Below are 13,525 nucleotides of genomic sequence, written 5' to 3'. Positions count from 1 at the left end.
TCCTGGATTTAAAGGAGACATTTGACTCCATATCTAGAGCCCTACTGTGGAGAAAGAGTGGCGGCGTTACACATGGACCCCGAACTACTGTTTTCTTATAAAACAGCTACACACTTGCACTAGCTGCAGAATAAGAGCCGCAACAAAAGGACCGCTCACAGAAAATATCATCACAACCAGAGGGGTCAAACAAAGGCTGTACATTGGCCCCCACTTCATTCAATATATTCCTTGGTGATCTAGTGCCAGCTCCTCCAAGAGAGCCAATGGGCATGTTCCCAAACTAAGCACTAAACGATGCCAGCGTTACTGTATGCTGTGACACCGTTCTTCTTTCCCACACTAAAGTTGGTCTCACTGTTCTCTGTAGAATTGCTGTGCTGAATATTGCTTAAGAGGTACGAACAGGTGAGTAACTATGAAAAAAACCAAAATAATGAGTCGCCGCTAGAAGACCCCTGAGTCATACATGGACCATCAATAACAGACCCATAGAACAAGTTAACCAGTTCAAATGTTGTTGGGCATAACTCTTACTAGCAGCCTTAATTGGGCGGTACATGGGAAACTGGCACTTTCGCTGCAGCTAACAACAGTGCCCTAGCAAATTCAAAGCATTTCTTTTTCACTGTGGGCCACCAGTATATACCATCCGCGTTGAAGGTGTTCCAATGCTAAATGCGGCTCTCAGCTCCTCTATGGAGCACCTATTTGGATCGGAGCTATAAACAAAAATATAAACACAGCCCAGTCCCGTTTCTTCCACAAAATTATGGGCTTACCAAATTGTGCTCCATATGCAGCCCTATGTTTAGAACTCGGGCAAATATCATATGCCACGATGGCCTGGCTGAGAACTGTCGAGATGCAGGCTCACGTATCCACTATTTGCAGGATCACTCCAGTTTGTTACATCTCCTCATGCTTTCCGACTATGCAAATTCTAGGTGGCTGAAACTAGTTGAGGGAAAAATCAACACTCTTGGCTTTTCATTAGAGTCATTGATCCCTCTTTCCCTATCAGAAGCATATAGCTGCTTGAAAACTAAGCTAATAGAACAAAGAGTATCGGGGATGATAACAGCTGCGAGGAAAGCGTGTTCCCCCCTGACCCTGCTTATTCCAATTGAACAAGGACACATGGCCAATTATTTACAGTGGATCACCAGCCCTAAATTAAGAAGAGCTTTAACACTGGCCAGATTCAATCTAATGCCTTCTATGCTGCTCTATGGCAGATATCAACAAATTGATAAACAGAGGAGGCTATGTCCATGCAATATGGGTCAGGTGGAGACACTTGATCATACCCTCTTTCATTGTGTAAGGTTTGCAAAAATCAGAATGTCACAATCTGCACTTATACCATTTCTGTATAACAATCTAACTGATATAAGATACCTATGCTTTTGAACAACATGGATCCCACAGTGTGTGAGAATGTAGCAAAATTTCTGCTAACAATAATAGGCGTGAAGTCTGAATGAATACCAACCAATGTCTATGTGTGCCGATTACATATAGCCAGCAGTAATTTCTCTGGCTTCTGTCGGTATCCGATTGACGTTTAAGTGAGTTAACTTAGCTGAAGGAATGTCCTATAGTTACAGAAGGACCATGTATATATTTTAGTATTTAGTATTTTAGTACCAGTGTCTATAATTGTGAGCAATAATGGGCAAATTTTGTATGCTGATTTTGTATGTTTATTTTATGCCAATAAAGGCTTGTAAAAAAAAATAAAAATAAAAAATAAAAAAACTAGATCACCACTCTGATAAGTAACCTAACATTCTCTAGAGTCAATATTTCCCTGAGAGAATCCCTGTGTCAGCTTTTGTGAGCTTTTGTTTGTTTGTACCAGGGAGTTAGTACAGATTTCCTTTATCTGACCCTCCAGGCCCACTTTCACAGAGCTTTCTGGACATTACCAGACAATGGAGTTCTCTGCAGGCACATCTGTTCACCTTGCTCTGACAAGACTTAAATAATTTAATAGAGATCTCACTTCATAGACCACTCAGAACTCTCTCTGAGCAAAAACTCCTTTGAAAACCTCCTTCCAATATTCCAGTGTTGTGGCTAAAGAACTTGCCGCAGAACCAGACAGCCAGTTACATGGAGTTGTACTTTAATTCCTTTAGGCCAGTGGTGGCGAACCTATGGCACGGGTGCCAGAGGTGGCACTCAGAGCCCTCTCTGTGGACACGCGTGCACAGAGTTCGTCATGTGATAATAGTGCAATTATTTCAGGGAGATTATTAGCACTAAACCTAAGACCTAGTTTTGGGGAAGCAGTGTAGGTAACCCTGTTAAGCGCTGTTAAATCCTACTGATATTCATGGAAAGAACTAAACATAAGAACATAAGAACATAAGAACAAGCCAGCTGGATCAGACCAGAGTCCATCTAGTCCAGCTTTCTGCTACTCGCAGTGGCCCACCAGGTGCCTTTGGGAGCTCACATGCAGGATGTGAACGCAATGGCCTTCTGCAGCTGTTGCTCCCAATCACCTGGACTGTTAAGGCATTTGCAATCTCAGATCAAGAGGATCAAGATTGGTAGCCATAAATCGACTTCTCCTCCATAAATCTGTCCAAGCCCCTTTTAAAGCTATCCAGGTTAGTGGCCATCACCACCTCCTGTGGCAGCATATTCCAAACACCAATCACACGTTGCGTGAAGAAGTGTTTCCTTTTATTAGTCCTAATTCTTCCCCCCAGCATTTTCAATGCTTATGCCCCCTGGTTCTAGTATTGGCAGAAAGAGAGAACAATACTCTGTCGGCATTTTATTCCCCATGTGCATAATTTTGTGGGCTTCAATGCCATATCCCCCCTCAGACGTCTCCTCGACTAAAAAAAAGAGTCCCAAAGCGGCTGCGGCCTCTCCTCATAAGGAAGGTGCTCCAGTCCCTCAATCATCCTGGTTGCCCTTCATACTGCACTTTTTCTATCTCTTCAATATCCTTTTTTGAGAGATGTAGCGACCAGAACTGAACACAGTACTCCAAGTCGCCCGGTCGCTTTCCGTGCTATATATAAGGGCACCAGTAATCTTTGCAGTTTTATTCTCAATTCCTTTCCTAATTATCCCCAACATAGGGTTTGCCCTTTTCACGAAAAGCTGCCATGCACTGAGTTTGAGCATTCCCATGGAACTATCAACTAAGACGCCCAAATCCCTTTCCTGGTCTGTGACTGATAGCACTGACCCCTGTAGCGATATATGAAGTTTGGATTTTTTGCCCCTATATTTGGTGCATCACTTTACATTTTACTTTCGTTGAACTGCGTTTGCCATTTCTTAGCCCACTCCACCTAATTGTAAAAGGTCGGCAGGTGCTCATCGCAATCCTTTGCGGTTCTCACCACACTATATAATTTGGTATCATCCTGCAAACTTAGCCCACTGCGCTACCCACCCCTACTTCCAGGTCATTTTATGAATAGGTTAAAGAGCACTGGTCCCAAAGCGGATCGCTTAAGGGACACCACTCGCCCACATCTCTCCATTGTGAGAATTTCCCATTTACACCCACTCTTTGGCTGTTTCTCCAACCGGTTTTTAATCCATGAGGAGGACTTCCCCTCTTATTCCTTCATTGCTGAGTTTTCCCAATAGTCTCTGGTGAGGAACTTTGTCAAAACGTCAGTGGAAATCCAAGCAGACAATGTCGCTGGACATGTCCACATTGCTGTTTACGAGAACTCTAGTAAGTTTGTAAGACAGGGATTTGCCTCTGCAAAAGCCATACTGGCTTCTTCTCAAGCAGGTGCTGGCACTTCTACATGTTTAATAATTTTATCCTTTAATGATAGATTCTACTAATTTGCCAGGAACCAGATGATGTCAAACTGACTGGCCTGTAATTTCCCGGGTCCCCCCTAGATCCTTTCTTAAAAGATTGGTGTGACATTGGCCATCTTCCAGTCTTCAGGGGATGGAGCTTCGATTTCAGGGATAAGTTGCATATTAAAGTGAGAAGATCAGCAATTTCATTAGCTTGAGGCTCTTTAAGAACTCTTGAATTGGAATGCGATCTGGGTAAGAGGATTTGTTAGCATTTAGTTTATCAATGGCTGCCGGGAACTTCTTCATACATACCACTATCATCGCTAGTTCCTCAGAATCGCCTCTTCCCTAAGAAGCTTGGTTCAAAGGTGCAGGAATTTTCCTCCACCTCCTCTTGGGTGAAGACAAAGGTCAAAGAATTCATTCAGCTTCTCTGCAAATCTCCCTGTCATCTTTTAGCACACCTTTTGTTTGCTTTGTCATCCCCTACTTGGGCTACCGCTTCCCTTGCTGGCTTCCTGCTTTTGATGTACTTGAAGAACTTTCATTTGACTGCAGTTTTGATGTTTTGAGCCATAAGTTCCTCATAATCCACTCCCTTATAGCCCGCTTGCTTCTCTTTTGCCACCATTTGTGTTCCCTCTCATATTCGCCATCAATGAATCCATAATTCAGACTTCCATTTTTCACAAAGGAACGATTTTTCTTTTTTTCTGATAATTTCCCTCCAGCCTCTCTTGTTAACCATGAAGGTGGCTTTCTTTTTGGACTGAGCGCTGCCTTTCCTAACCTGTGGAACACACATTCCAGCTGAGCTTTTATTATTTCATGTTTTGAAAATAACCTCAAAGCATCCTGGACATTTTGGACTCTCTTGATTTTCCCTTTCAGCTTCCTGCGCACTTTCTCCCCTCATCTTTGAGAATTTCTACCCTTTCTGAAGTGAATGTAACTACATTAGTAGTTGTCACTTGTTCATATGCAGAGATACTGAATCTGACAGCATTGTGGTAGCTGTTCCCTATGAAGCTCAACAACACTGACTTCCCATACCAGGTCCTGGGTCCCACATAGAATTAGATCTAGGATGACCTCTCCCCTAGTTGGTTCCACAACCATCTGCTCTAAGCCACAGTCATTTAGCATATCCAGGAATGCTCTCTCCTTACTATGACCTGAACATGCGTTTTCCGAGGATTTTATATGGGGATAGTTAAAATCACCCATTACCACTACATTTTGTTTTTTGTTGGCCTCTCTAATTTCTTTTTTCTATCTCAAGAGATCCTCTTGTGCACTTTGGTCAGGGGGACGATAATATATTCCTAATATTAAGCTGTCCTTCACACCTGGTATTGATGTCCACGTAGTGATTCTGTAGGGGAACCAGCTCCCCTTTTCATTGTCTATTTTATGTGACACTATATCTCTTTGATGTAAAGGGCAACTCCACCCCCAATAAGCCCTGTCCTATCCTTCCTATAGAGCCTGCCCAGCCTGGTATAACAGCATCCCACCTGAAGTTCTCCTCATTCCACCAATAATCTCATATTGCCCACTATATCAAAGGTACTCCTTCAAAACTCACAATACTCCAAGCTCCCCCATTTTAGGTTGAAGGCTTCTGCTATTAGCATGAGAGACACCTGTATACCCTGTCTTTGTGTCCTTGACCCACCGGATTTGTGTGGCTGCCTCAAGTCTTTTTTGTAAGACACTATCCCTTATCACATGCACATTGCTATGTTCCTCGCTTGCATGTGGTTGATTTAGAAAAACCTCCCTCTCTGTCTGCATCCCCATAGATACTGTATTCCGAACCGAAGTCACCTCAGCTCCTGTCGGCTTTCCCCCAGGGCTCAGTTTAAAAGCTGTTCTGCCACCTTTTTAATGTTGAGCGCCAGCAGCCTGGTTCCTCTTTGGTTCAGATGAAGCCCGTCCCTTTTGTACAGGCCTGCCTTGTCCCAAAAGGTTCCCCAGTTCCTGACAAATCTGAAACTTGGAGCTATCTGTACGTACTATCCCTCAAGAAATGCCCTTTTTAATTAAAAAAAAGAAAAACAGGGGGAAAAATGAAATTGGTTTCAGAGACTGAACTAAAGAGTGACTCACCTCAGGAGCCCCACCTCTGAGCAGCCCAGGACAAAGAGGAACCTCTGTTAACTCCTGTTAAGCCCCACCTTCCAGAAGTCTCAGCTCCTAGTAGCCTTAAGGAGAAAAAGAGATAACCCCTGCAAACCCCTGTTAAAGTACACTGTTTTAAAAGATGTGGCTATGAGAAAAGCCCTTCAAAATGAACACCAGAGCTGACTCTGCTCTTCTGGCCCAGTCTTCTCCACCACTGCTTCTCCTCTGCTGGTTCCAGAGACTGAACTCTGGACTCTGGTTTCAGAGACTGAACTAAAGAGTGACTCACCTCAGGAGCCCCACCTCTGAGCAGCCCAGGACAAAGAGGAACCTCTGATAACCCCTGTTAAGCCCCACCTTCCAGCAGTCTCAGCTCCTAGTAGCCTTAAGGAGAAAAAGAGATAACCCCTGCAAACCCCTGTTAAAGTACACTGTTTTAAAAGATGTGGCTATGAGAAAAGCCCTTCAAAATGAACACCAGAGCTGACTCTGCTCTTCTGGCCCAGTCTTCTCCACCACTGCTTCTCCTCTGCTGGTTCCAGAGACTGGAAAGTGTGATCCTTTACCTGGGAGTAAGCTCGGTTGCTGGCAATGGGGCTTGTTTCTGAGTAAACCCTCCTAGGGTCGTGATTCACCTGTTCGAAGCGTTGCACAGTTGCTTCAAAGCAAAGCCACCAGCTACCACCAAACTTACTCCTGAGTATTGCATGCCTTGGAGCCAACTGTTTTTTCTATACTAAAACCTCAGTATTCAGGTTAAATTGCCATGTTGGCACTTTGCGATAAATAAGTGGGTTTTGGGTTGCAGTTTGGGCACTCGTTCTCGAAAAGGTTCACCATCACTGCTTTAGGCTCTGCATTCCATCTGCCTGAAAGCATCTAAGTTTTGGAATTTGTCACAAGTAGCATCTCTGCCTTGGCTACAAATGGAGAATTGGTTGGAGGCCTCTGACCTTGCTAGGTACAGGGAGCAGAGATGGCCCCTTTCCGCACAACACAAATAAAACATTTTCAGGAAGGAAATCAAATGTTTCCTCCATGGAGCGCCGCATGGTTTTTACCCCAAAAACGTTTTATTTCCTGCCTGAAAATGTTTTATTTGCATGATGTTCCCAAGTGTTTCTTTTTTAAAAATAGTTTCCCAAAAGTCATTCTTTTGTGGAAACGTTTTCACTTGCGTGGATCTCTGTAAAATGTTTTCCGCACAGCTCTGCAGTCCCAGGACTTCCACATTAGCACCATTTTCTGAGCTTGTGCTGGCTTTCTGTGCGCTGTATTTACATCAGGGTTTTTTAATTTTATTTTGAGTGTGTTGTATCTATGCAGTTACATAGACACAACCCCTAAAGAATTGCAGCATGAGACTTTGAAGTTTCAAATTCACAGCTCTTAAAAAAAACGGAATCACCACAAAATGCTGGCCTGGAAGCATTTTTAAAGGGATGAGTGTGGACAAATGGAGAGGGGGGAGTGAAAATACTTTGACAATGTTTGCAAAATGTTTTCAGGGGGCTTGTGTAGACAGGGCACCAGTCTGCACCTTCCTTTCCATCCCAGTGGTTTTATTTCATCTTGGGTAGAGGCCATAACCTGCTTTGGGCTTCATTTAACAACAATCCGCTTCAGAAGCACAGCTCTGATTTACAGGAGGGGAATTTTGACCATGAGTGAGTAAGGGATTGCTCAAGGGTCTATAATTTTGGGATAGTTGACCACTCCCACTGCGGTGGTGGGATTCAGCCGGTTCGCACCACTTCGGCAGAACCGGTTGTTAAAAGGGTGCTTGTAAACCAGTTGTTACATTATTTGAATCCCACCACTGTCCCACTGTATTAGTAAAACAAGATAGAAACCCAAGTGTTCATTCAGCATTTTTATAAAGGAAAGGTCATTGGCTAAGACTAACCCTGGACAAAATCTGCAGCGTCAATGGCGAGGAGTGGATGGAAGACAGGTTCTCCTTTCTGCAGCAAAGCAATGGTTAAGAGTGGTGGACTCTGATCTGGAGAACCGGGTTTGATTAATCACTTCTCCCCATAAGCAGCGGACTCTAATCTGGTGAACCAGGTTTGTTCCCCCACTCCTCCACAAGAAGCCCGCTGGGTGACCTTGGGCCAGTCTTTCTCTGCCCCGCCAGCCTCATAAGGTGTCTGCTGAGGGGAGAGGAAGTCAAAGAAATGGCTGAGGCTTGATTCCACATTGCGGTTCTTTCTGTTGTTGCAACAGAGTATAGTCCATATTGGTACGACATGAAAAAGAGGGATAGAAATACTTAAGTATAGTTTTCCGGTTTAAGGTTTGAGGCTGTTGATGCAGGAAGGAAAGGAGTTTATTGGCCGCTTTGAGACTCCTTACGGTTGAGAAAAGCAGGATATAAATCCAACCTCTTCTTTGATTTTGTGCTTTTGTGGGATCTCTTATCAGAGGCATATTTTAATGTCTTGAAGCCCATGGAGAATTTGCACGTGTGCTGTCTCATTGGCCTCCAAATGTTGATGATGGTTTGGATGACCTGTCTGTTGCCCCTCAGTCAGGAGCGTGGCTCTCCTTCCCGCTTTTCTCTCTTCACAGCCTTCCATTCCAAGCAAGAGTTCCTCTCTGAGCATCTGGTGGAGCTGCGAGGGATCCGTTACGACAGCAGCTTGCAGTGTGAGAACTCAGAATATCACCGCACGTTGACCCCCATCTTGGAGTGGCTGGTACGTTGGTCCCTCTAGAAGAGAAGTTTCATGCCTTTTTTCTCCTAAAATGGCATGTTTGGGGATGACTCTGAAATATGTGTGAGGAATCTTTCCTTTTCTGGTCTTCTCAAAAGGTTCCCTCTGATGCTTGCAGCGTGGGGTAGTGGTTAAGAGCAGGTGGATTCTAATCTGGAGAACCGGGTTTGATTCCCCACTCCTCCACCAGAGTGGTGGAGGAGTGGCGTAGTGGTTAAGAGCAGGTGCATTCTAATCTGGAGGAACCGGGTTTGATTCCCCCCTCTGCTGCTTGAGCTGTGGAGGCTTATCTGGGGAATTCAGATTAGCCTGTGCACTCCCACACATGCCAGCTGGGTGACCTTGGGCTAGTCACAGCTTTTCGCAGCTCTCTCAGCCCCACCCACCTCACAGGGTGTTTATTGTGAAGGGGGAAGGGCAAGGAGTTTGTAAGCCCCCTTGCGTCTCCTGCAGGAGAGAAAGGGGGGATATAAATCCAAACTCTTCTTCTTCTTATCTGGTGAAACAAATGTGTTTCTCCACTCTTACATTCCTTGGGCTAGTCACAGTTCTTTGGAACTCTCTCAGCTCCACTTACCTCACAAGGTGTCTGTTGTGGGGAGAGGAAGAGAAAGGAGCTTGTAAGCCACCTTGAGTCTCCTTACAGGAGAGAAAGATGGAATATAAATCCAAACTCTTCTTCTTCTTCTTCCGGTCTAGGAGTTCATTATTTGAACCTTCTTTTTTATCTTTTAGTTTAAAAGCAGCTTTCAGAACTCAACGCTGGAAGGAAGTTGTTTGAGATGTTCCATCTTGCAGTACAGGTAGGTCACACTGGGGCCCTGTCCCCCCATGGCTATGGGTCAAATTGGATGAGTCTCCTGAGGCCTTCATATCAAATGGAGTCAGGGCATTCTAACACAACAAGCTTAAACCATCTATTAGGTAGGTACTTTAGTTAGGGTGCATAATATGACTGCAAAGAAGTACTTTGGCCAGAAGATTCATTTGCATTAATAATGCCTGTCTTTGTCATGAACAATTGGAATAGAAATTCTTATAAATAATGGGAAATGTAAGCCATAGTCCAAATACAGCCACAGCCTCTGACCGTTCCTTCCTTCAAGACTGGATCGTTCCTTCCTTCAAGACTGAATAACCAATGTGCTGAAGTTGGCTGGGAAATGAGAAATTATGTCATAGTAATACTTAATAAATTACATCTGGCAAAGTTGTAGAGAGTAAATGAATTTGTGGAATCCTTACGTAGTTATTCATTTGATTTTTTCATTTGATTAATTTGTGGAATCCTTCTTTAGTTATTCATTTGATTTAAAACATTTTTATGCTGCCCTGTCCACCTAATCAGAGTCTACAAGGCAGCAAATATAAGAACATCAAATCATTCAAACAATTAAAATACAGTCAACTTTAAAAAAAAATCAATTTTAAAAACCTCATAAAAACATTGCTGTAGAAGGAGGTGAGACCTCTGGCTCTCCAGATGTTCAGGAACTTCACAATTCCCATCCAGCCCTACCAGCATGGTGGCCCGTAGAACGATGGGGTCTCCCTAATCTGAGCCAGTACTATTATTGGGAGTATGCCAGTTAAAACGAAAAGGTCTTCGCCGGCTGGTAAAAGACACCAATAGAGGGTGACAAAAAATTCTCCCTGGAGAGAGAGTTCCAGAGTTTTGTTACACTTTCTACACAACAGTAAAAGTAAGCTGATTTGTTGAGGGTTTTTTGTTTTTGTTTGCTTTTATGTGGAATAGAATCACTGTGGTGCACGGATGTCCTGAACTACTATTTTTCCGAGTTCTTGGGACTGCATGGGTTTTGACATGTGGAAGAATGTCGTTCCAAATATCAAACTTTGGATTGTTTGCTGTCGTCTCCTTTTTTTTTTCTTAACAAAAATGAAATTGTCACAGTGGCATCTCAACCACTAGGTGATATTCTTTGGGTCATGACTTATTTGTGCAAATCAGCTTAAAGTAGAAAAAAATGCAGAGAAATACTTCTGCAGACATCAGTAAACAGAATAGGAAACAGTTCCGTGATCCCGCCACAACTGAATCCCCTGCAGATGGGAAAAGGTCAACGACTTCAAAAATGCAATATCCTCAGATGTGTGGATCCTTCGCTATAATTCCACATACAGCTATAATATCTTGATTGCAGAGAACAACCCCGCCGTGGAATCACCCTACGACAGTTAAGGAGCCCTTAAACTAGTGTAAAGTATTTGATGTCGGCATCATCTGTGCCTTAGCCAAACCTGGACTTCTCTGTCATAGACAGGCCCTCAGGAGGCTGGAAGTGCTTGAAGAACCAAACTTCGTAGCCCTGGGCAAAACCACAGGTTGTATACTGGCGGCCACCCCACCACGACCAATTTTTTTTTTTTGCACCAGGTCATTTCTAAAATCACATCACATTATAGAATGTGCTAACTCCACAAAATCTGAAAAGGCACAGCAATGGGCCATGCAACTACAGCAAAAAAATGCTTTAAAAAAAAAATTTTTACTGTGAAAGTGCTTTAAGAAAATAACAGAAATACAACAACAATAACTTAGTCTTTGGAATAGAGTTCTGTGAAGTTGGAAGGGTGCCAGTCTGAGGTGGTGGAAGAAGCTCCCTTAGATGGGACCTTCCTTAGCTGGTAGTCAGATATCCTCTGCATTGAGGATTTCCCTCGAGGTGGGGGGGCTCCTTGTAGTGGGTGATTTGATCATTAGGAGGAATATAGAGAGTTGGGTTGTGAGGCATGATGACATGGTGACTTGCCTGCCTGGTGCGGAGTTGGATATCCGCGCTTAGTCTAGATAGGCTGTTAGACAGTGCTGGGGAGTCAACTTCAGTTGTAGTCCCACATAGGCATCAATGACATTTAAGGAAATGCAGCCCGGGGGAGGTTCTGGAAGCTAAATTTAGGCTGCTAGGAAACAGGTTAAAATCCAGGACCCCCCAAGGTGGCATTCTCGATACTGCACCTGTTCCAGCAGATGAGAGCTAGAGCAGGAGATACAGAAGGGTCTCAATATTGTGGATGAGGAAGGTGGTGTAAGGCAGAGGGTTTCAGATTTGCAATGGGAACTGGGGAACCTTTTAGGGACAAGGCAGGCCTGTACAAAGGAATGAGACTTCATCTTAACCAAAGAGGAACCAGGCTGCTGGTAGCTCAACATTAAAGGTGGCAAGAACAGCTTTTTAAATTCCTGGGGAAAGCCGACAGGAGCAGAGGTGACTTAGGTTCAGAATACAGTATCTATGGGGATGCAGACAGAGAGAGGTTTTTCTAATAGAAATCCAGCCACATACAAGCAGGAGCATAGCAATGTGATGAAGTGATAGATGTCACCACAAAAGGCCAGGGGAAAAAACACATAAATCCCAGGTTAGGGACAGGGAACAGAATACAAAGTGTCTCTATGCTAATAGTAGAAGCCGACCTAAAATGGGGGGGAGCTGGAGTACAGAGTTTTGAAGGAGGACATTGATATGAAGTGGGCATCACGAGAGACATGTGGTGGAATGAGGAGAACCAGTGGGATGCTGTTATCCCAGGTTACAGGCTCTGGGAAGGATAGGACAGGCATTATTGGGGTGGGGTGGCCCTCTACATCCAAAGAGAGCATAGTGTGCATACAAAATAGACAATACGGGGGGGCTGGTTTCTCTACAGAAGCACTGTGGATATCAATATCAGGGGTAGGAAGCATGGTTTAACATTAGGAATATATTATATAAGTCCCCGTAGGGGTACACAAGAGGATTCTGAGATGGAAAAAAGAAATCAGAGAGGCCAATAAAAGCAAAATATATATGTGAGTGGTAATGGGGCGTTTAACTATCCCCATATAAACAGGAAAATGCATCCTCAGGTGTAGTAAGGAGAGAACATTCCTTGATATGCTAAATGTGTCTGTGACTTTAGAGCAGATGGTTGCATGGAACCAACCCAGGGGAGAGGTGATCCCTAGATCTAATTGATGTGGTACCCAGGACCTGATGCGGGAAGTCAGTGTTGTTGAGCGATAGGGAACAGCGACCACAATGCATCGAATTCAGTATCTGCATGTGAACAAGTGACAACTACTAATAATGTAGTTATTTGCCTTCAGAAGGAAATTTCTCTAAAAGATGAGGATAGTGCTTGAGGAAGCTGAAAAGGGGAAAATCAAAAGAATCAAGAAACTATCCAAGATGCTTGGAGGTTATTTAAAAATACAGTCTTCAAAGGCTCAAAGCTGGAATGTGTTCCTTAGGTTTGGAAAGGCAGCGCACAGTCAAAGAAAGCCACCATGGTTAACAAGGGAGGTTGAGGAAATTGTGGGGAAAAAAGATGTCTTTTAAGAAATGGAAGTCCAACTTAACTGATGAAGAATACCAGAGAGGAGAACACAAATGGTGGCAAAAGAGAAGCAAGAGTTAGCTGTAAGGGAGACAAAAAAAAAAATTATGAGGCATGGCTGCGAACATCAAGACCAGTAACAAACAGTTCAACTAAGTACATCAAGCAGGAAGCCAGCTAGGAAGCAGTAGGCCGTTAGATGACAAAGGAATAAAAGGTGTGCTAAAAGATGACAGGAGATTGCAGAGCTGAACAAATTCTTTGCATCTGTCTTCACCCAAGAAGGAGTGAGGAAAATTCCTGCACCTGAACCAAGCTGTGGGAGGGAATCCGAGGGAACTAAGCGAAGATAGTGAGTAGACAAGGAAGAAGTTCTGGCAGCGTACGATAAACTAAATACTGCAAATCCCTGGCCCAGATTGCATTCATCAAAGAGTTCTTAAGAGCTCAAGCATGAAATTGCTGATCTTCTCACTTTAATACAGCATCCTGAAATCAGCCTCCATCCCTGAGGGCCAAGCCCTTGGGGATGTAAATTTAAACAA

At 43.8% G+C, this 13,525-nt stretch overlaps 1 protein-coding gene across 1 annotated transcript in view; it reads left to right on the top strand.

Annotated features, from left to right (window-relative positions):
* Positions 1-13,525, top strand: part of TMPRSS9 (transmembrane serine protease 9) — a 77,446-nt gene that overhangs the window by 27,369 nt on the left and 36,552 nt on the right. The window contains exons 3-4 of the mRNA XM_048497804.1: positions 8,494-8,621; positions 9,375-9,442. Of these exons, the coding sequence (XP_048353761.1) occupies positions 8,494-8,621; positions 9,375-9,442 (196 nt within the window). The remainder of the gene's footprint in view (positions 1-8,493; positions 8,622-9,374; positions 9,443-13,525) is intronic.

The sequence above is a fragment of the Sphaerodactylus townsendi genome, linkage group LG05, assembly GCF_021028975.2.
Source record: "Sphaerodactylus townsendi isolate TG3544 linkage group LG05, MPM_Stown_v2.3, whole genome shotgun sequence".
Taxonomy (NCBI): domain Eukaryota; kingdom Metazoa; phylum Chordata; class Lepidosauria; order Squamata; family Sphaerodactylidae; genus Sphaerodactylus; species Sphaerodactylus townsendi.
The sequence above is the reverse complement of the archived record's forward strand: the minus strand, read 5'-3'. Positions and strand labels throughout refer to the sequence as shown.